The 20,114-nt window shown below is 36.2% G+C and overlaps 2 protein-coding genes across 3 annotated transcripts in view; one reads left to right on the top strand and one right to left on the bottom strand.

The window, feature by feature from the left end:
- Positions 1 to 1,325: 1,325 nt before the first annotated feature.
- Positions 1,326 to 15,365, top strand: ARGFX (arginine-fifty homeobox). Its single transcript, XM_059919982.1, is given in 5 exon segments — positions 1,326 to 1,396; positions 4,815 to 4,899; positions 13,856 to 14,004; positions 14,794 to 15,205; positions 15,208 to 15,365. Coding segments are annotated over 4 exon segments (726 nt in total). The 5' UTR covers positions 1,326 to 1,396; positions 4,815 to 4,892.
- Positions 15,366 to 19,436: 4,071 nt separating this feature from the next.
- HCLS1 (hematopoietic cell-specific Lyn substrate 1) overlaps positions 19,437 to 20,114 on the bottom strand; it is a 48,687-nt gene continuing 48,009 nt past the window's right edge. For both annotated transcript variants that reach the window (XR_009502924.1, XR_009502923.1), the window contains one exon: positions 19,437 to 19,875. The gene's annotated coding sequence lies outside the window, so the exon portion shown is untranslated. The remainder of the gene's footprint in view (positions 19,876 to 20,114) is intronic.

Genomic DNA, 20,114 nt, shown 5'->3' with positions numbered 1-20,114 from the left:
TTTGTTCACATGTTTATAGACTCACTTCCTCACCAGAATGTAAGTCCACGAGGGCAGGAACTTTGTCTTCTTCTCTGTTTTATCTCCAGCACTTAGTACAATGTGTGACACATAGTAGACACTCAAAATATTTGTGGAATGGATGAATGACACCTATGTCAGGCATTTTGTTGGGGTCTGGAACACAATGATGAAGGAAAGAAACACAGTATCCTCTGTTGTGTATCTTAATTTCAACCCAACTGTCCTCCTTTTCTGAAATTTTTCAGTTCTGTTATTTGATCTGGAAATTAGTCTGAGGAAGACTTTATTGCATGTACCATGTTCTCTGAGATGTAAATATTAACTCTTCATACCAGAGACATCAATTGAGAAGGATTCCTGAACTATGAATCTCCTAGAGTTTAATATTTGGGCCCGGATATCCTCAGACTGATTTGTCCTTTTTCTTCCTCCTGGGATGAGGGAGGGAATACCTATGAAAACCTTGAAGAAAGAGGATTTCACTTATCAAGGGAGAATGTAGCAACCAATCAATAAACAAACATAAATGTTTAATTGTTTTAGTGATATTAATGGCTTTAACTTCATAGCCACCCTGAGACCTTGTGAATTGCCCAAGGTCACGCATCTATAGTGTAGCCTAGATGCACACAGTTCAGCTCCAGAATCCATTCTCACTCTTTTCTACATTTTCCCACTCTCTTTTCCTTCTTTTTCTGCCCTCCCCCATCACTTTGTGGACACTTTTGATGCCTGGGAGAACTGCCAGAGTTCTTTTTTTACATCTTTGCCTTCTTTCTTCGTCCTGTCAGGCAAGAGTTACAGAGAAGTCTTAGACCCTTGCCCAGCTAAGAAGAAAGAAAGGTGGAAGAGAGCCATCCTGGGGTTAAGGAGGAAGAATGAGCCAATCAGACCTTCAAAAACAGGACCTGCCCAGGGAATAAGGTTGTGTCCCTGGAGTACCAGCCACCTAGAATGAATAAATGGATTAAATGGAATGAAAGAATAATGTCCTCAACAACCACAGTCTATGCCACATAACTGGCACAGGGTCTTTCTCCAGGATGAGAGTGGAGAACAAGCAACACTGCTCCTTCCAGACAATTTTCCTCCACACACACACCATGTGTTTCCACCCCTGCAAACAGTTTTCTCCTTGCTCACTTTTGAGGCTGGAAACCTTTGCCATCATCCTAGATGGCATCATCACCCAGCACATGCTCTTCCTCTCAGTGCTACAGGACAACCCTATAGCCCTGCCTTTTCATAGACTGGCCTCTATCTGAAAAGGAAGAATCTGCATTTTCACCCAGCCAAGAAAGGGGATGGAGAAAAGGAAGGAGGAGCTGCCTAAGGGAGAGCTGGGACGGCCCCTGCTCTGGATCCACTCGAGGTAAACCCAGAGTAGAACCAGGCAGGCTGGAAAATGGCAGAGAGATGGAGAAAGGGTTCAGCAAATGAGATTTTTTCTTTTAACTTTCATTTTTTCTCATTATTGTAAAAAATGAAAATATGATGAAGAAAGTGAATATTCAGTGGAATTCCTATCTCTTAAAATAATCCCTGTTAACAGTTTGCTTCTTTCTCTCTTTTTTTCTTTATTGGTCCTTTTGCTTATAAGTATATTTTCTTGTTAAAAAGTTCCAAGAGACTCTTCCCAATCAGTACCTATTAACTCATGTATCTGTCATCCATCCATGTAATCACTCATAAAATAACTGTTTTTTTAACTTTGTTCCAAATCAAGGGCTTGGCTCTGGGGATACAGCAATAAACAAAATATTACATACAAGAGACTTGCATTCAGTTGTAGGAGATAAAGAAATATAGATATATTAATTTATTGTACTTTAAGGTAGGTTTTCCAAATTCATTTTTATTGAGAGAGTAATTCATATAATAAATGTACCACAATTTATCTATTCTATTGATAGATACTTAGGTTTACTCTAAAGTTTTGACAATAAAACATAATGAATATCATTGTATAGTTTGTTTCTTACAACATCTTTTACATATTTTTATAAGTTCTTTTAAATATAAACAATGGGCTAAAAGTTTATATGACATTTCTGTGTCATATATTTTAAAATATTTAAAATTTCAATGACAGTAACCTAAAATAGTTCCTAAAAGATCAAAGAAATTAACATTCTTCCCAAGTGAATAAAAGTGCCAGAGCTTATCCCTGCACCATGAACCCTGAGTTATATTCATATTTTAAACAGAAGAAGGAAAAAAGGAAAAGGAAAAATTATTTCATTCCTATATCAAATGGCATTTCCTTTTAATTATCTTTCCATGTGCTTATTAGCCAATCAAATCGCTAGATAACAAATTCTTTCTGGGCAGAAACATTTTAATTCTTGCTTGTCACTGTGTCCCTAGAACTCAGCACACAACACAGAGCATGATAAATAATGTATATAAAATAAATGTTAAGCAAATTGTAGTTAAGCTGAATTTTTAGGTACTGAATGGATATAAGGTAAGGAGTACAAAGAGAATGAGAGGAAAAATGGAAATTGATAGACGTACATAACTGAGAGATACTGAAAAAGAGAATGATGTACTGAGAGGGAATAAGAGAGATTCTGAGAGAGATGTTGGGATAAATTGTGAGTTTTCTGTACTGTGTCCTCTCTTTCTGGAACACCTGTCGATCATTATCTCATTTCCTGTGTTGATTCTTTAATGCCTAAATCTTTTCTTTCCTATTGTCTATTGCTTTATACTCTTGCTTTACTTTGGATACATTTCTTTTGTCACATGGTACTTTCCATCTTCCTTCTTTGGTAGGCTGCAGGGTGTGAATCTAGTCTTTTGTTTCTGGATCTATGGCTTAGTCTATGCCCTCTGGCTAGCTGATGGGAGGAGTGGAAAGGGCCAGGATCAGAGTCTCCTCCCCAGTCTAGAGAAGCACAGTCCAACAATCCAATGATTTCTACTATGATTTGAAGCAGAAGTCAAGTCTATTAAAGTCCTAATTGACTTCCCCCACCCAATGCCAGAATAGTGTTTGTCACCCAGTAGTCATTCAATAAATAAGTGATGAATAATGTACAGCATATGACTGTAGTTAATAATACCATATTGCATATTTGAAACTTGCTAAGGGAGTAAATCTTAAAAGTTCTCAACACAAGAAAAAAAAATTTGTAACTATGTATGGTGATGGATGTTAACTAGATTTATTGTGGTGATCACTTCACAATATTTACAAATATTGAATCATTATGTTTATACCTGAAACTAATATGTTATTATGTCAATTATAAATTAATAGATTTGAGGGGAAAAATAAGTAATGAGTGAATAAATGAAAGAACAAACAGATGGATGAATGAGTAAGCCTTCGGTCATTTTGAGGAAGATGGTGGCAGGGGCGGGGGGCAAAGCACCACAGAGAAAACAAAACTAAAGTTCAACAAAAAGCATTAGCCAGAGTGATAAAATATATAGCATTATGGCTAAACAAACTAGAGCTCAGACAGTTAAGGAGATGACAGCAGTTAAAAAATATTAAGAATAGAATGAGAAGGTCTAATATAAATCTAATGGAAATTCTAGAAGAAGCTAGTAAAGATAATCAAAGAAAGGCAATGTTCAAAGAATTAATCGCTCAAAAATGTCCATAATTGAAAAAACTCAAGAAAGTTTAGATTGAAGACATATAGTGAGATGTGGACAGGATAAATAGAAATCTTACCTAGACACTATGGACAAAGCACAAATCTTTTAAAAGCAACTAGAGAGTAGAGAAAGATTACCTATAAAGGAATAAAAGTTTGACTGTCAGCAGATGTCTCAAATGAGCTCTATACTCATCTAACTTATTATGCAAGATTGACAATGTAATCAATATATTTTCAGGCAAAGAAAGTCTTAAAATGTTTACAATTAATGGGCCATCACTAAAAGAGCTACTAATGATGCTACTTCAGAAAGAATAAAACTGTGCCAAGAGGAAAAAGAAGGATGAAAAAAAACAGTGATGACCAAAGAACTTGATAAACCTATGGTTACATCTAAATAAATATTTATGACAAAATAACAATGATGACTTTTAGGGGCATAAAAGCAAGTTTGATAACTGAGTCACTTTGCTGTACAGAAGAAATTAACAAAACAATGTAAATCAACTACAATAAAATTTTTTTAAAAGAGGCAAAATACTAGACAAAAGTAACACAAAAGACTGAAGATGGAGAATTCACTGTTAAAAATTCAAGGAGCATTTTATTATTTGGAAGACATATAGAGAAACAGATTAATGTTTGAATTTTTAAAGGCAAGTATGTATGTGAAAAAATTAATGGTAATTAAATCTTGCATATAACTTACACACCATTGTGGGAGAGGGGGAGGGAATACAGTGCAACCATTCCAACAGAAGGCAGGAAAAGTGAAAAAAAGAAAAAACACAAAGCACAAAGATAAGGAAGTAGAAATCAGTCCTCATAGATTACTAATCATTATCCTATCAAACATAAGTGGATTTAATCCATGTTAAAATTCTCCAATTGGACTGCTGTTTTAAAGAGACAGACCTATAACTTTAAATAATGCAAGAGTAAAAGTAAAGAGGTGGTGGTATCAAAAGGACACAGGAGCCAGCATAAAGGGTTGGTCAAAGGTAGGGAGTTTGAGTATAAAGAGAATAATGACTCTATTTCCAGCAACAGTTATTTAGTCTCTAAGCATATTTTTATTGAATAAATAAATGATTGAATGAATGAAGGGTGTGACATTAGGGGTGTGTCTGGGTGGTGCAAGGGTCTGATGGTATCAAAAATTATGTTTAAATACAGGGTGTTTCACCATGAGGGCACACTGAAGGAACTGCATTTCCAGAGAGACACATCAAGAGGGCTTGAAAATGGGCAGTCATGACAGGTAAGCAGGGGGAGGGGAGGGATAGAAGGGGAGGGCTCCAGAATGTGGGGTTTAAGTGGTCAAAAAGGGTTTAAAAGACCAAAGGAGCAAGATTAAGGATGCAGATCACTCAGCTCCATCCCCATTAGAGGGAGGTGACAGAGGGTTGTAAATTGAGGACAGAGGGTTGTAAATTTAGAACAGAGGGAAGGTCTGATTGCCTTATGAAAGTCAGGGAGTAAATGTGAGACTCCTTATTACTGAAGGTTGTTGTCTGCTTTGCAGAGCTCCCATACTTTCCCGGTTTGTGCTAGCCTGGACTTCTTTGAAAACCCTCATTAGACTATTCATCATTAGAAGCTCCATCCGAGCAGCAGTTTTTGTGTTTTTTGTTCACTGCAGAATCACCAGACAGAGATAAGCACTGGCTGTAGAAGGCAGGAAATAAATACTTGCTGAGTAAGTGCAGTACCCCTGGTGGCAATTCTGTCTTGTGCTTTCCATAGCCCTGATCTGGGAAAATACCCAAGTTCAGATGAAACCTATGCTTCTTTGTTTAATATGCCAGTTTTAGCTGTAGACCCTCAAATGCCCCTCCTGAGGAAGTGGGCAGGGGCTTAGATTTGCACACAGGAGTTAGTAAGACCTGATTCCCAGTTAAGCTACTCTAGCTACCCAGACTTTAAGAACTTAACTTCCCTTCATTTATAAGAGGATGCTAACAATTGTACTTCTCCCCATGTGTTTGTTGAGAATTAAATGAATCACGTATATGAAGCACTTAGGTGTCTAACACATGGAAAACATCTCCAAATATTATTATTATTATTACTATTATTATATTTAACCAGATATTTACTATTTCTGTGCCTCTTCATTCCTAAAGTTCCAATTTTCCCTTTAGCATGAAGAACTTTCTTTAACATTTCTATAGAACAGGACTAATGGCCATAGATCTCATAGTTTCTCTTAATCTGAGAATGTCATCATTTCACCTTCATTCTTTTTTTTTAAATTTTTTAATTTAATTTTATTTTTTATACAGCAGGTTCTAATTAGTTATCTATTTTATACATATTAGTGTATATATGTCATTCCCAATCTCCCAATTCATCCCACAACCATCTATATTCATCAGTGATATTGGTCTGTTATTTTCTTTTTTTGTAGTATCTTTGTCTAGCTTTGGTATCAGGGTGATTGTGGCCTCATAGAATGAGTTAGAAGTGTTCCTTCCTCTGCAATTTTTTGGAAGAGTTTCAGAAGGATGGGTGTTAGCTCTTCTCTAAATGTTTGATAGAATTCACTTGTGAAGCCATCTGGTCCTGGACTTTTGTTTGCTGGAAGATTTTTAATCACAGTTTCATTACTTGTGATTGGTCTGTTCATATTTTCTATTTCTTCCTATTTCAGTCTTGGAAGATTATACCTTTCTAAGAATTTGTCCATTCCTTCCAGGTTGTCCATTTTATTGGCACAGTTGCTTGTAGTAGTCTCTTAGGATGCTTTGTATTTCTGCAGTGTCCGTTGTAACTTCTCCTTTTTCATTTCTAATTTTATTGATCTGAGTCCTCTCCCTCTTTCTCTTGATGATTCTGGCTAAATGTTTATCAATTTTGTTTACCTTCTCAAAGAACCAGATTTTAGTTTTATTGATCTTTGCTATTTTCTTTGTTTCTATTTCATTTATTTCTGCTCTGATCTTTATGCTTTCTTTCCTTCTACTAACTTTGGGTTTTGTTTGTTCTTCTTTCTCTAGTTCCTTTAGGTGTAAGGTTAGATTGTTTATTTGAGGTTTTTCTTGTTTCTTGAGGTAGGCTTGAATTGCAATAAACTTCCTTCTTAGAACTGCTTTTGCTGCATCCCACAGGTTTTGGATCGTCGTGTTTTCATTGTAATTTTTCTCTAGGTATTTTTTGATTTTCTCTTTGATTTCTTCAGTGGTCTCTTGGTTGTTTAGTAACGTATTGCTTAGCCTCCATGTGTTTGTGTTTTTTACATTTTTCTGCCTATAATTTATTTCTAATCTCAAAGCTTTGTGGTCGGAAAAGATGCTTGATATCATTTCAATTTTCTTAAATTTACCAAGGCCTGATTTGTGACCCAAGATGTGATCTCTCCTGGAGAATGTTCCGTGTGCACTTGAGAAGAAAGTGTAATCTGCTGTTTTTGGATGGAATGTCCTATAAATATCAATTAAATCTATCTGTTCTATCGTGACATTTAAAGCTTGTGTTTCCTTATTAATTTTCTGTCTGGAGGATCTGTCCATTGGTGTAAGTGAGGTGTTAAAGTCTCCCACTATTATTGTGTTACTGTCAATTTCCTCTTTTATAGCTGTTAGCAGTTGCCTTATGTATTGAGGTGCTCCTATGTTGGGTGCATATATATTTATAATTGTTATATCTTCTTCTTGGATTGATCCCTTGATCATTATGTAGTGTCCTTCCTTGTCTCTTGTAACATTCTTTATTTTAAAGTCTATTTTATCTGATATGAGTATTGTTACTCCAGCTTTCTTTTGATTTCCATTTGCATGAATATCTTTTTCCATCCCCTCACTTTCAGTCTGTATGTGTCCCTAGGTCTGAAGTGGGTCTCTTGTAGACAGCATATATATGGGTCTTGTTTTTTTATCCATTCAGCGAGCCTGTGTCTATTGGTTGGAGCATTTAATCCATTCACGTTTAAGGTAATTATCAATATGTATGTTCCTATTACCATTTTCTTCATTGTTATGGGTTTGTTTTTGTAGGTCCTTTTCTTCTCTTGTGTTTCCCACCTAGAGAAGTTCCTTTAGCATTTGTTGTAGAGCTGGTTTGGTGGTGCTGAATTCTCTTAGCTTTTGCTTGTCTATAAAGCTTTTGATTTCTCCCTTGAATCTGAATGAGATCCTTGCTGGGTAGAGTAATCTTGGTTGTAGGTTCTTCCCTTTCATCACTTTAAATATATCATGCCACTCCCTTCTGGCTTGTAGAGTTTCTGCTGAGAAATCAGCTGTTAACCTTATGGGAGTTCCCTTGTATGTTATATGTCGTTTTGCCCTTGTTGCTTTCAATAATTTTTCTCTGTCTTTAATTTTTGTCAATTTGATTACTATGTGTCTCGGCATGTTTCTTCTTGGGTTTATCCTGTATGGGACTCTGCACTTCCTGGACTTGGGTGGCTATTTCCTTTCCCATGTCAGGGAAGTTTTCAACTATAATCTCTTCAAATATTTTCTCGGGTCCTTTCTCTCTCTCTTCTCCTTCTGGGACCCCTATAATGTGAATGTTGTTGCATTTAATGTTGTGCCAGAGGTCTCTTAGGCTGTCTACATTTCTTTTCATTCTTTTTTCTTTATTCTGTTTCGTGGCAGTGAATTACACCATTCTGTCTTCCAGATCACTTATCCTTTCTTCTGCCTCAGTTATTCTGCTATTGATTCCTTCTAGTGTATTTTTCATTTCAGTTATTGTATTGTTCATCTCTGTTTGTTTGTTCTTTAATTCTTCTAGGTCTTTGTTAAACATTTCTTGCATCTTCTCGATCTTTGCCTCCATTCTTTTTCAAAGGTCCTGGATCATCTTCACTATCATTATTCTGAATTCTTTTTCTGGAAGGTTTCCTATCTCCAGTTCATTTATTTGTTTTTCTGGGGTTTTATCTTGTTTCTTCATCTGGTACATAGCCCTCTGTCTTTTCATCTTGTCTATCTTTTTGTGAATGTCTTTCTCATTGTTTTGGTGCAAATTCTTTATTAAAGGGATAATGAGTCTTTTCTGTTTCATTTCCATAACAAAAGTTCTCAACTCTGATGCAATTTATTTTATCCATTTAAGGTTTTTTTTCCTTTATTATTTCGATATAAACTTTTAAAAATTAGCTATCGAATATATCTGGAATTGCTTTTGAATTTTGTCAGCTAGAGTGTAATTTAATTTCTTGTACACTAATGGCCACTTCTATTCCTACTAACTAGAAATGCCATCTTTCCATATCTGATAGTGTTTGTTTGTTTGTTGGTTTTTCTATATTCTAGTCTAGTGCTAAGTTAGCCTTTTTTTTTTTTTTTTTGCCTTTTTTTAAACTAATACTGTAGCATTCCATATGTTACCAATTTAGAGTACGTTTTGTTAGCTGGCAGTCCAGCCTATTCTGTTTTCTTTTTAAAAAATTTCTCAGATATCTTTAAATAATTTCTCTTCCCAATATTTTTAAAATACAACATTGCACTCTTTAATTAAGGCTTTTAATTTATATTTGGCCATCTCAGAGTAGTTGTAACATTAGGTTGGTCAGTGTAAATAACTATGGCTCCCTATTGGATAGATACACCATCTTTACAGCCAAAGGTTAACACACACAAAACAAAAAAGGCAACAGTTACTGCAGCTTAGGCCTTGTGACCAATTACACATGATTTAAAATTACTTCCCATTCACATTACTTGTCCACCATTTAACTTGTCCACCATTTAATGGATTATTGCAACCAAAGCATTACACATGTGAAACAATCACTAATGGGCAAAAATACGAAACCTGTAATATTTTGTATTGTAAATACACTCATGCACGAGCAAGCAAGGGATTTGCAGTGAGAATCTACAGCTGCCTGAAAATGATTTACAAAAATTGTTAAATCATTAAAATATTATTTGAAAATATATACTTCTTGTTGCAGACTCCCGCTGTACATACAACTATAAACACTGTTCCCTGTGTAAACAGTATAGGAAATGTATAACAAGACGTGAAAAGTCTGGACATTTCCTTCAAACAGATAGTAAAGTCAATGTCTTTCTTTTTTTTTTTAAGTTCTGCTGCCCCATTTTTTTTAATTTTTAATTGTTTATGAAATTTTTAAAGGTTACACTCCATTTACAGTTATTACAACATTGTCTATAGTCCCCATGTTGTATAATACATTTTTGTAGCCTATCTTACACACAATAGTTTGTACCTCCCACTCCATCACCCTTATAATACCCTTCCCCCTGCACTGGTAACCACTAGTTTGTTCTCTATATCTGTGAGTCTGCTTCTTTTTTGTTATATTCCCTAGTTTGTTGTATTTTTTAGATTTCACATATAAGTGATATCATACAGCATTTGTCTTTCTCTGTCTGACTCCATTTAGTATGATAATCTTTAGTTGCATTCATGTTGCTGCAAATGGCATTGTTTCATTATTTTTTATGGCTGAGTAGTATTCCATTGTATATATGTACCACATCTTCTTTATCCATTCATCTGTTGATGGACACTTAGGTTGCTTCCATATATTGGCAATTGTAAATAATGCTGCTATGGACATTGTGGTGCATGTGTCATAGCAGTCCCTTTTTATGCTTGATGAAACTGAGGTGAAGAGTTTAAACTGTTCATGATCACATTTCTAGAAAAGTACAGTTGATAAGTAAAATTTCTACTATTAAACATAAATGATTCAGAGATTACTGAATCTCCACTCCACTTCTAGCCACTTATCTTAACAAACATAGTTCCTGCTCATAACAGTTCCATCTCAGGGTTAATCCCTCTCCTTTTGGAAAAAATAATTGCTGAAGATTACATTTTATTTACTTATTTCAACTTTTTATTATATAGAAAATTTAAAATATAAACAAAAAAGAGGGGAGTTCCCCGGTGGTCTAGTGGTTAGGATTCAGTGCTTTCACTGCTGTGGCCCAGGTTCAGTCCCTGGTAGGGGAACTGAGATCCCACAAGCCTCATGGAGTGGCCAAAAAACAAAAAAACAAAACCACAACAGAATAGTATAATTTCATGGGTCTATCATTCAATCTTAGCAAGTATACATCTCATTTAGCATCGTGTTTTTGATGTTCATTCATGTTGTATAAAATGTATCAGTAATCCATTACTTTTATTGCTGAATGGTATTGCATTGTAGGAATACAAAAAGTTGGTGTATTCATTCAATAAGGAGATTTAGATTGTTACCAACTAGGCAATAATGAACAATGCTGCTATGAATAGTTGGGTATACATCTTTGCATAGATAAATGTTCTTATTCCCTTGGGTAGATTCCTAGGAAGAAATTGCCAGATGGTTTTTCAAAGTGGCTATATCATTTAACAGTCCCACTTGTAATTTCCAATTGCTGTATGAAAGTTCCAATTTCTCCACACTCTTCCACATCTTCATTTATATATCTTCTTTGGTGAAAAGCTTACTCAAATCTATTAATTAGGTTTAAAGGATTTTTAATTGGAATATATGCCTTCTTATTTTTAAGATACAAGAGTTTATTATATATTCCAGATGCAAATCCTTTCAGATATATGATGTTTTCCTTCTGCCTGAAGGATGATCTTTAACATATCCTATAGTTTAGGTCTGCTGGTAATGGATTATTTCAACTTTTGTATGTCTAAAAGCATCTTTTCACAAATAACTTTTCTCAGAATGGTCTGGTGAACTTTCCAGTGTATACCTGTTGATGTTTGGGGGGTTCTCATCTTCTTAAGCCCTGATGATTCCCTGCTGTCTTCCTTCTGCATCTTTGTGCACAGATAAGTGGGAAGCCACAGACAATCAGCAGCTCCAAGATCCATTTGATAAACACAAGAAAGGAGGTGCCAGAACAGTCTGGTTCTTACACCAAGATATAGGCATAAATCTTTGAGGCAAAAAATTGTTATAGCCTTAGTACTAAAAGGGATAATATTACAAATAAACACAGAAGCAAGCTGATAATAATTTAAGAGTATGTAAAAAGGTAAATACATACACAAAGGTTAGTCTTTTTCTTCTTTTTTATCACCTGTGAGCTTTTTATCTAATTTACTTTTATATGTTGTGTTTAATACACAAATAGATAATAAATTTAAAGCCTTTACCTTTATTTTTAATACATAATTAAATCAGACATTGTGTATATCATATAGGATTTAACATCTTAACTTGTAACATCTTTCTGCTAAACAGACAATATACAGTCCAATGAGATAGTTACATTCTTTTTTAATTTAATTTTTATTTTATTTTGGCCTCACCGTGGCGCATGCAGCATCTTAGTTCCCCGACCAGGGGTTGAACCCACGCTGTGCCACCTACAGTGGAAGTGCGGAGTCTCAACCACTGGACCACAAGGGAAGTCCCAACATTCTTTGGTTCATATCAAGACTTTGAAATCCAGTGAATAATTTACACTTACCAGCATATCTCAATCTAAATGCTAAATTTTCATCAGAAATACTTACTCTGCATTTAGAGTTCATAAAATTTACAGGTGAAAGAGTAGATTCACATATGCAAGTTGTTCTAAGCATATTAAAAAGCTTCCCAATAACTGGATTGAATACCAGTGTTTAAAGTTAAATTAATTAAAATTCAATAAAATTAAAAATTCAGTACTTGGTGGAACTAGTCACATTTTTGTGTTTGATAGCCATGTTGGGTAGTGGCTACTATACTATACAGAAGAGCTCTAGAGAGTAATTGGGTGGCTGGGGAACAAAGATGGTTTCAAATTTGTACTATTTCCATACATGACTTAACACAAATACATGAATAAAAAATTGTCTTGTTTTAAAGCAATATGGTAACTAGTAAGTTGTAGAGATCGCAAATGCACCCCTACAGGATGAATGTGGGGGCAAAAGAGTTATCTTAATATTATATGTTTCTTGTAACTTAAAACAAAATTCCTAGTAACAGCATTTCATAAACATATTCCAAAAGTGCTGTATCACAAAAAACTTATTTCAAAGTAAAGGTTATATGTCTGGTAAAACTACACTATTTAATTAAAAGAATAGGACAGACTTCCCTGGCTGTCCAGTGGTTAAGACTCCGTGCTTCCACTGCAGGGGGCAAGGGTTTGACCCCTGGTCGGGGAACTAAGATCCCAAGTGCTGTGTGGCATGGCCAAAAAAAAAAAAAAAAAAAGAAGAGGCTCAGAGTGTGTTGATGAAGATATGGCTATTTAAGGTAAATGCAAACAGTTTGAATAGAATACTTTTGTAAAATGTGAGTAGAAAAAAATCAATAATTATAAATTAATATTTTATATATTTGATTTCAAATACATATGAACTTCAAAAATAAATTAGATACTATAAGTTTAGGAATATGTACATTTAAATATGTGATTATATTAAATATATTTGTAAAAGTTATTTCTGTGTATGTTCATAAGTGGCATTAGTTTTGTTGATAGTGTTTATTCTTGTCTGATTTTAGTGTTGGTGTTAGGGACTTCAAATACAGAAGTGAGGCCCAAGTGAAAACTCTTCTTCCTTATACTGAAATGGGTATATAGCAGGAGAATTAGCACAACATTGCCTTGAATTCTATAACTTACTTGTTTTTTTAATGGTTATTAGTCCATTCAGTGTCTGCAGTTGTTTTTCAGCAAATTTTGGTAATTGTATTTTCTTAGAAAATTTCCTTTTTCTCTCCATTGCCATTTTAAAAAATATTCCATAATTTTTCAGTTGTCTCCACATATTTAGTTATGTCTCATTTCTTATGAACCTTTTCTCAGAGGAGCGAATAGAGCTTCAGAAAGCCTGGAGAAGAAAAAGCCCATTTTCTAGATGAGATAGACTAGGTTCCTGAATAAATAAATGAGAAGAGGAAACCCATTTTGAAGAGTGTGTTATATATTCAGGCGTGGGGACATGAGGTTTTTTTCCCAGTTTCTAAAAGAAACAAAATATGGAAAAGAAGACAAGGGTAACCACTGTCCACTGTCCTGAGCTTAGGCAGGGTAGACAGACTGGGTACAGAGAAAATTGAAGAGGTAACATTTCCTAGCAGGGACAAACTAAATTTCAGAAAACAGAGGACAGAGTGATGTTACACAGGGCTCAGCCTCCTAGAGTCAACACCTGGGATCTTTATCTCCTAGATTCCAAGCCTGCTTGGGGGGAAGACATGGGAAATTCACAGTTGTGGTATTTTGGGGATTTGAGTGGGAAGGGGATTGTGTTAGTGTAACCACCTCCTCTCCATCTCTGCTCTACAGCAAAATGGAAGAAGCCTCACGAACGCACCTCATTCACACACACACAGCATGAAGAGTTGGAGGCTCTGTTTAGCTGCAACATGTTTCCAGATAAAAACCTCCAGAGAGAACTTGCTTTAAAACTCAACCTACCGGCGTCAACAGTAAAGGTCTGTCTGATCCTCTGAGGTGTGCTTTGAGCCCCCATCCAAATTACATTCTACTATTCAGCCTGGAAATTCCCTCTGTAACACAATAGTAGTAACACTTCATTTATTGAGTACCTACTGTGTGCTAGTACTGAGCTGGGCACATTGTATATGTTGGCTTTATTATCATCCAGTTTAAAAGATGAGGAAAAGTGAGTTTTGGGAGCCAAGTGACTGGGTCACAGAGATAATACATAGTATAACTGGAATTAGAACTCCAGAGGTACGAAAGAGCTCAAATTAGAGAAATGACTCTCATTCAGACAGACTTCTTACTTAGGAAGTTCTCTAGCAAAACCCTGCAATTATTTATTCACAACATTACCAACAGACAAGTAACTCCTCCAACATCTGAGTCTGCTAAGGCCCCAAATTTTTGTTAGAATATTGCTCACTGAAGAGGCCTTCTAAAATAATCCTTGAAAATCCCTTAGTTCAAATTCTCCACCTCTCCCTACATCCCTGAACTTCCTTCTCTTCTCTAGAGTTTAGGACCCTTTCTCTGAACCCCCAACACAACCTCTGAGATATACCCTCCTTTTTTTTCTTTCTTTTTCCTCTGGGGCCCAGCCTTGATCCCTCATTGTTCCTATTGACTCCATTCATACCTACCTCTGCTCTCTCAGAACTCAGTATCATAGTGATCTGGAGAGAACATGAGGGTTATAACCTGACTTTTTTCACCCGGGAGAAGCCTCAAACTCCTTCTCCAGTAACAGACCATAATCTCCTCTCTTCCCCCACTCCCAGATTTGGTTCAGGAATCGGTGGTTCAAAAAGAGGAAGCAGCAGTGGCAACAAGAGCAGCAATCACTAAAGCCACCGAACCAGGTCCTTCCAGCCAAAAATGTGCCCACAGCATCAACCAGTCCTCATTCTTTTCTCCCTGCAGTTTCAGATTCCTATAGCTCCCACTCACCTCAGCCCTTAGACCCTTTCCATTGGGCAGGGGACTCTATAATCACTGAGATTGCTACAAGTGATGTCCAAATGCAAGATCCTCAGTTGGAGAGGCTAGTGGCCTCAGTTCCTGCTTTGTACTCTGATGCCTATGACATAGCACAAATCATGGAACTGTACAGTTTTCCTGCTGAGGATGAGATAGCCAGCTCTTCTTTCCACTCTCTGTATCATTATCTCTCACCAACAAGGCCCAGTTAGAATAGAATTCCTCTCTTAGCCTCTTTGCTGATCCAGCTGTAGGTTTATCTCCCGGGCAAACCTGCTTCAGTATGACAAGCTGGAGCTTTGCAGCCTACAGTCTAAGAAACAGCCTGGAATTCCAGAACCCCTTCAGTATGGTACACTTTGTATGTCGCTGATCAAAGTACTAATAAATATCAGACAGTATTGAAAAAGGATCTTCTTGCATCTTGTACATGCTCTTTCCTTTGTCTGCTTTTAACTCAAATATCTGGCTCAGTGTTACTTTGATTTCCATGGAAATGTTGTAAAAACTAGGAGTTTCCCACAAGTATAGCTAGTACTACACAATCAGCACCACAACTCTCCCTGGAGAGGCCTTCCTAGTCCCTTCGATGGCCAATGAGACTCCAAAATTCCCTCTTCCCAAAACTATCTTTGACTTTTTAAAAGGTCAGTAGCATTTAGGGGTCATCCACTTTTAATGGCAGCAGATTTATAAACTTACATTGCCAACAAACTTTTAGAATGACAGTTAAGCTAATTTTCCAGCTATATGATTAATGAACAAAATTAATGGCACTTCTCAAAACCAATAATAGGGGATTCCCTGGTGGCGCAGTGGTTGAGAGTCTGCCTGCCGATGCAGGGGACACGGGTTCAAGCCCTGGTCTGGGAGGATCCCACATGCCGTGGAGCAACTGGGCCCGTGAGCCACAACTACTGAGCCTGCGCGTCTGGAGCCTGTGCTCCGCAACAAGAGGCCGCGACAGTGAGAGGCCTGCGCACCACGATGAAGAGTGGCCCCCGCTCGCCACAACTGGAGAAGGCCCTCGCACAGAAACGAAGATCCAACACAGCCAAAAATAAATTAATTAATTAATTAATTTTTTAAAAAAACCAATAATAAACACATAAGATAAGTACCTCTCAATGAAAAATATAAAGTATCTAGGAATTAACTAAGAAAATTAAGACCTTTGTACAGAAAAGCTTAAAACTTAATAATGAACATTGGAAATGTTTTGAATAAAAGACATTTGAAGCCATAAAATAATCAATTTAACAGCGTTAAAATCATATAAAGCATGTTCTCCAAACACAATGGAATGAAAATAGAAATCAATAGTAGAAGAAAATTCAGGAAATTCACAAATATATGGATATTAAAAAGCACACTCCTAAATAACCAATAAAGAAGAAAGCAGACGGAAAATTAGGAAATATGCGAAGATGAATGAAAACAAAAACACAATATACCAAAACTTATGGGATGAGGCTAAATCAGTGCTTAGAAAGAAATCTATAGCTGAAAAAGCCTATATTTAAAGAATAAGATCTCAAATCAACCTTTTTTTTAAATAGGAGGGAAGCTGGCATAGTTATATTAATATCTATTAAATTAAACTTTAAGGCAAAACATTTTGTTGGAAGTAAAAGTATATTAGACAAGGATAAAGGGAACGTTTAACCTGAAAGATATAATAGTTCTGAATTTGTATACATTTAACATAGTCCCAAAATATATGAAGTAAAAATTAACAAAACTCTTGGGGAAACTTAACAAATACATAATCATAATAGATGATTTTATCCATAGGTCAAATGAATAAAAATTTTGTATGGGTAGAGATTTTAACTGTACAGTTAATAGGCTTGATTTAATGAAAGTATGTAGATTTCTGCATTCAACTGGTAGAGAATACACATTCTTTTCAAGTACCTAATGACTACATATTAGACCACGAAGCAAATCTTAACAAACTCAATAACATACAAACAGCATTCTTTGATCATAAGGCAATTTAATTAGAAGAAACTCCAACCACTCCCTCAATTTAGAAAGTAAAAAGAATATTTCTAAGTGATTAATCAAGCATGGGAGAAATTAGGTGAATAATCTGGTAGCATACATTATATAATAACAATAACTGTATCAGCATTCACTGGGGGAAAGTAATAGAGATAGTAGCAGTAGCAGGTTTGAATGTCCTGTTACCCATCACATTCTGGGTCATCAAAGAGGGATCTTGCAGGGCAAGACTGCAGACCTAGGGTAGAGACATTGGCCCTTAGGTTGTGAGGTTTTTTGCTTACTGGTTTTTTAAAAATTATTTGTGATTTTTTTAATAGTCTTTATTTTTAGAGCAGTTTTCATTTCACAGCAAAATGAGCAGAAGGTACACAGATTTCCCATATAGCCCCTGCTCCCACATACACACAGCCTTCCCCACTATCAACAACCCACACCAGAGTGGTCCATTTGTTATAACTGGTGAACCTACACTGATACATCTTTATCCCCTAAAGTCCATAGTTTACATTAGAGTTAGCTCTCAGTGTTGTACATTATATGGATTTTGACAAATAGGTAATTGTCATGTATCCACCATTATAGTATCATATAGGATAGTTTCACTGCCCTAAAAATCCTCTGTGCTCCACCTATTCATCCCTCCCTCTCTCCTAATCTCTGGCAACCACTGATCCTTGTCTCCCTAGTTTTGCTTTCAAATCAATAACTTTTCACCTTAAGAAACTAGAAAAAGAAGAGCAAAATAAATCCAAAGCAAGCAGAAGTAAGGAAATAAAGGCTAAAGTGGAAATAAATGAAATAGAGAATAGAAAAGCAATAGAGCAAACCAATGAAATCAAAGCAAGCTAGATTGAGAAGAAGTAGAAAAAGAAAAAGAGGGAGAAGAAGAAGAGGAAGAAGAAGATGAAAGGGAGGAGAAGGGGGAGGGGAAGGGGGAGGGGAGGAGGAGGAAGGGGAGGAAGGGGAGAAGGGAGAAGAGGAAGAAGAATCAAATTACTAGAATCAGAAATGGGATGTAACTACCAACCTTACAGAAATAAAAAGCATTATAAATAAATATTATGAATATTATGAACATTTGTGTAACTTTTATAATTTGTATAACAAATTAGATAACTTAGATGAAATGGGCAAATTCCTAGGAAGACACAAAATACCAAATCTGACTCAACAAGAAATAGAAATGCTGCAAATAGACCTTTGACAAGTAAAGAGATTGAGTTAGTAATTAAAAACTTTCCACAAAGAAAAGTCCAGGCCCAGATGGCATCATTGCCAAATTCTACTAAATGTTTAAAGAATTAACAATCCTTTACATATTCTTCTAAAAAACAAGAGAACACTTCCTAACTCATTCTGAGACCAGTATTATCCTGATACCAAAACTGGACAGCTATATGTAAACAATGAGATTAATACATTCCCTCACACCATATACAAAGATAGACTCAAAATGCTTTAAAGACCTAAATGTAAGACATGAAACCATAAAACTCCTAGAAGTGAACATGGGCAAAACACTCGTTAACATAAATCATAGCAATATTTTCTTGGATCAGTCCTAAGGCAAAAGAAAAAAAAGCAAAAATAAACATATGGGACCTAATTAAACTTAAAAGCTGCTGCACAGCAGAAGAAACCATAAACAAAGCAAAAAGACAATCTATGTGATGGGAGAAAATATTTGCAAATGATGTGACCAAAAAGGTGTTAATATCCAAAATATACAAACAGCTTATACAACTCAATATCAAAAAAACAAGCAACCCAATTGAAAACTGGTCAGAAGACCTGAATAGACATTTCTCCAAAGAAGACATACAGCTGACTAACAGGCACATGAAAAGATGTCCAACACTGCTAACTATTAGAGATATGCAAATCAAAACCACAATGAGATATCACCTCACACCTGTCAGAATGACTATCATCAAAAAGTCTACAAATAACAAATGTTGGAGAGGATGTGGAGAAAAGTGAACCTTTGAACACTGTTGGTGGGAATGTAAATTGGTGCAGCCACTATGGAAAACAATATGGAGGTTCCTCAAAAAAACTAAAAATAGAACTACCATACGATCCAGCAATTCCACTCCTGGGTACATATCTGGAAAAAACAAAAACACTAATTTGAAAAGATACATGCACTCCAATGTTCATAGCAGCACTATTTACAATAGCCAAGATGTGGAAGCAACCCAAGTGCCCATCAACAGACAACTGGCTTAAGAAGATGTGGTATATATATATACACAATGGAATATTACTCAGCCATAACAAAGAATGAAATATTGCCATTTGCAGCAACATGAATGGACCTAGAGATTACCACACTAAGTCAGAAGAGAAAGACAAATACCATATGATATCACTTATATGTGGAATATAACACAAATGAACATATCTAGAAAACAAGTTAGATGACCACTCACTACTTTTTAAAAATTAATTAATTAATTCGTTTATTTATTTTTGGCTGCATTGGGTCTTCGTTGCTGCACGCGGGCTTTCTCTAGTTGCAGCGAGCAGGGGCTACTCTTTGTTGCGGTGCGCAGGCTTCTCATTGCAGTGGCTTCTCTTGTTGCAGAGCTCAGGCCCTAGGCATGCGGGCTTCAGTAGTTGTGGCACGTGGGCTCAGTAGTTGTGTCTCATGGGCTCTAGAGTGCAGGCTCAGTAGTTGTGGCACACGGGCTTAGTTGCTCCTCAGCATGTGGGATCTTCCCGGACCAGGGCTCGAACCTGTGTCCCCTGCATTGGCAGGCGGATTCTCAACCACTGCGCCACCAGGGAAGTCCCGACCACTCACTACTTTTTTCAACGTAGTGCTGGAAGATCTAGGCGAACAATTTACTTTCTCTTCTCTGTCTTCTCATCTGTAAAATGAGAGAGTTGGACTAAGTGATAGCTAAGCCTCCTACCACCTCTAATTTTCTCAGACTGGACTTACTCTATGCCTGATTTCTGAATTACAAAATCTTCCTTTCCCTACCATCCGGGAAAGAAGAGGGCCAGGAGAGGACAGCCACTTGTCATGGCAAGAAATAGGAGAAACAGAAACAGGACCACATGTCACTTGCACAAGTTGCTGCCTCAGCCAATGATAGGTTTAGGT

Source organism: Balaenoptera ricei, chromosome 4 (genome assembly GCF_028023285.1).
Source record: "Balaenoptera ricei isolate mBalRic1 chromosome 4, mBalRic1.hap2, whole genome shotgun sequence".
Taxonomy (NCBI): domain Eukaryota; kingdom Metazoa; phylum Chordata; class Mammalia; order Artiodactyla; family Balaenopteridae; genus Balaenoptera; species Balaenoptera ricei.
The sequence above is the reverse complement of the archived record's forward strand: the minus strand, read 5'-3'. Positions and strand labels throughout refer to the sequence as shown.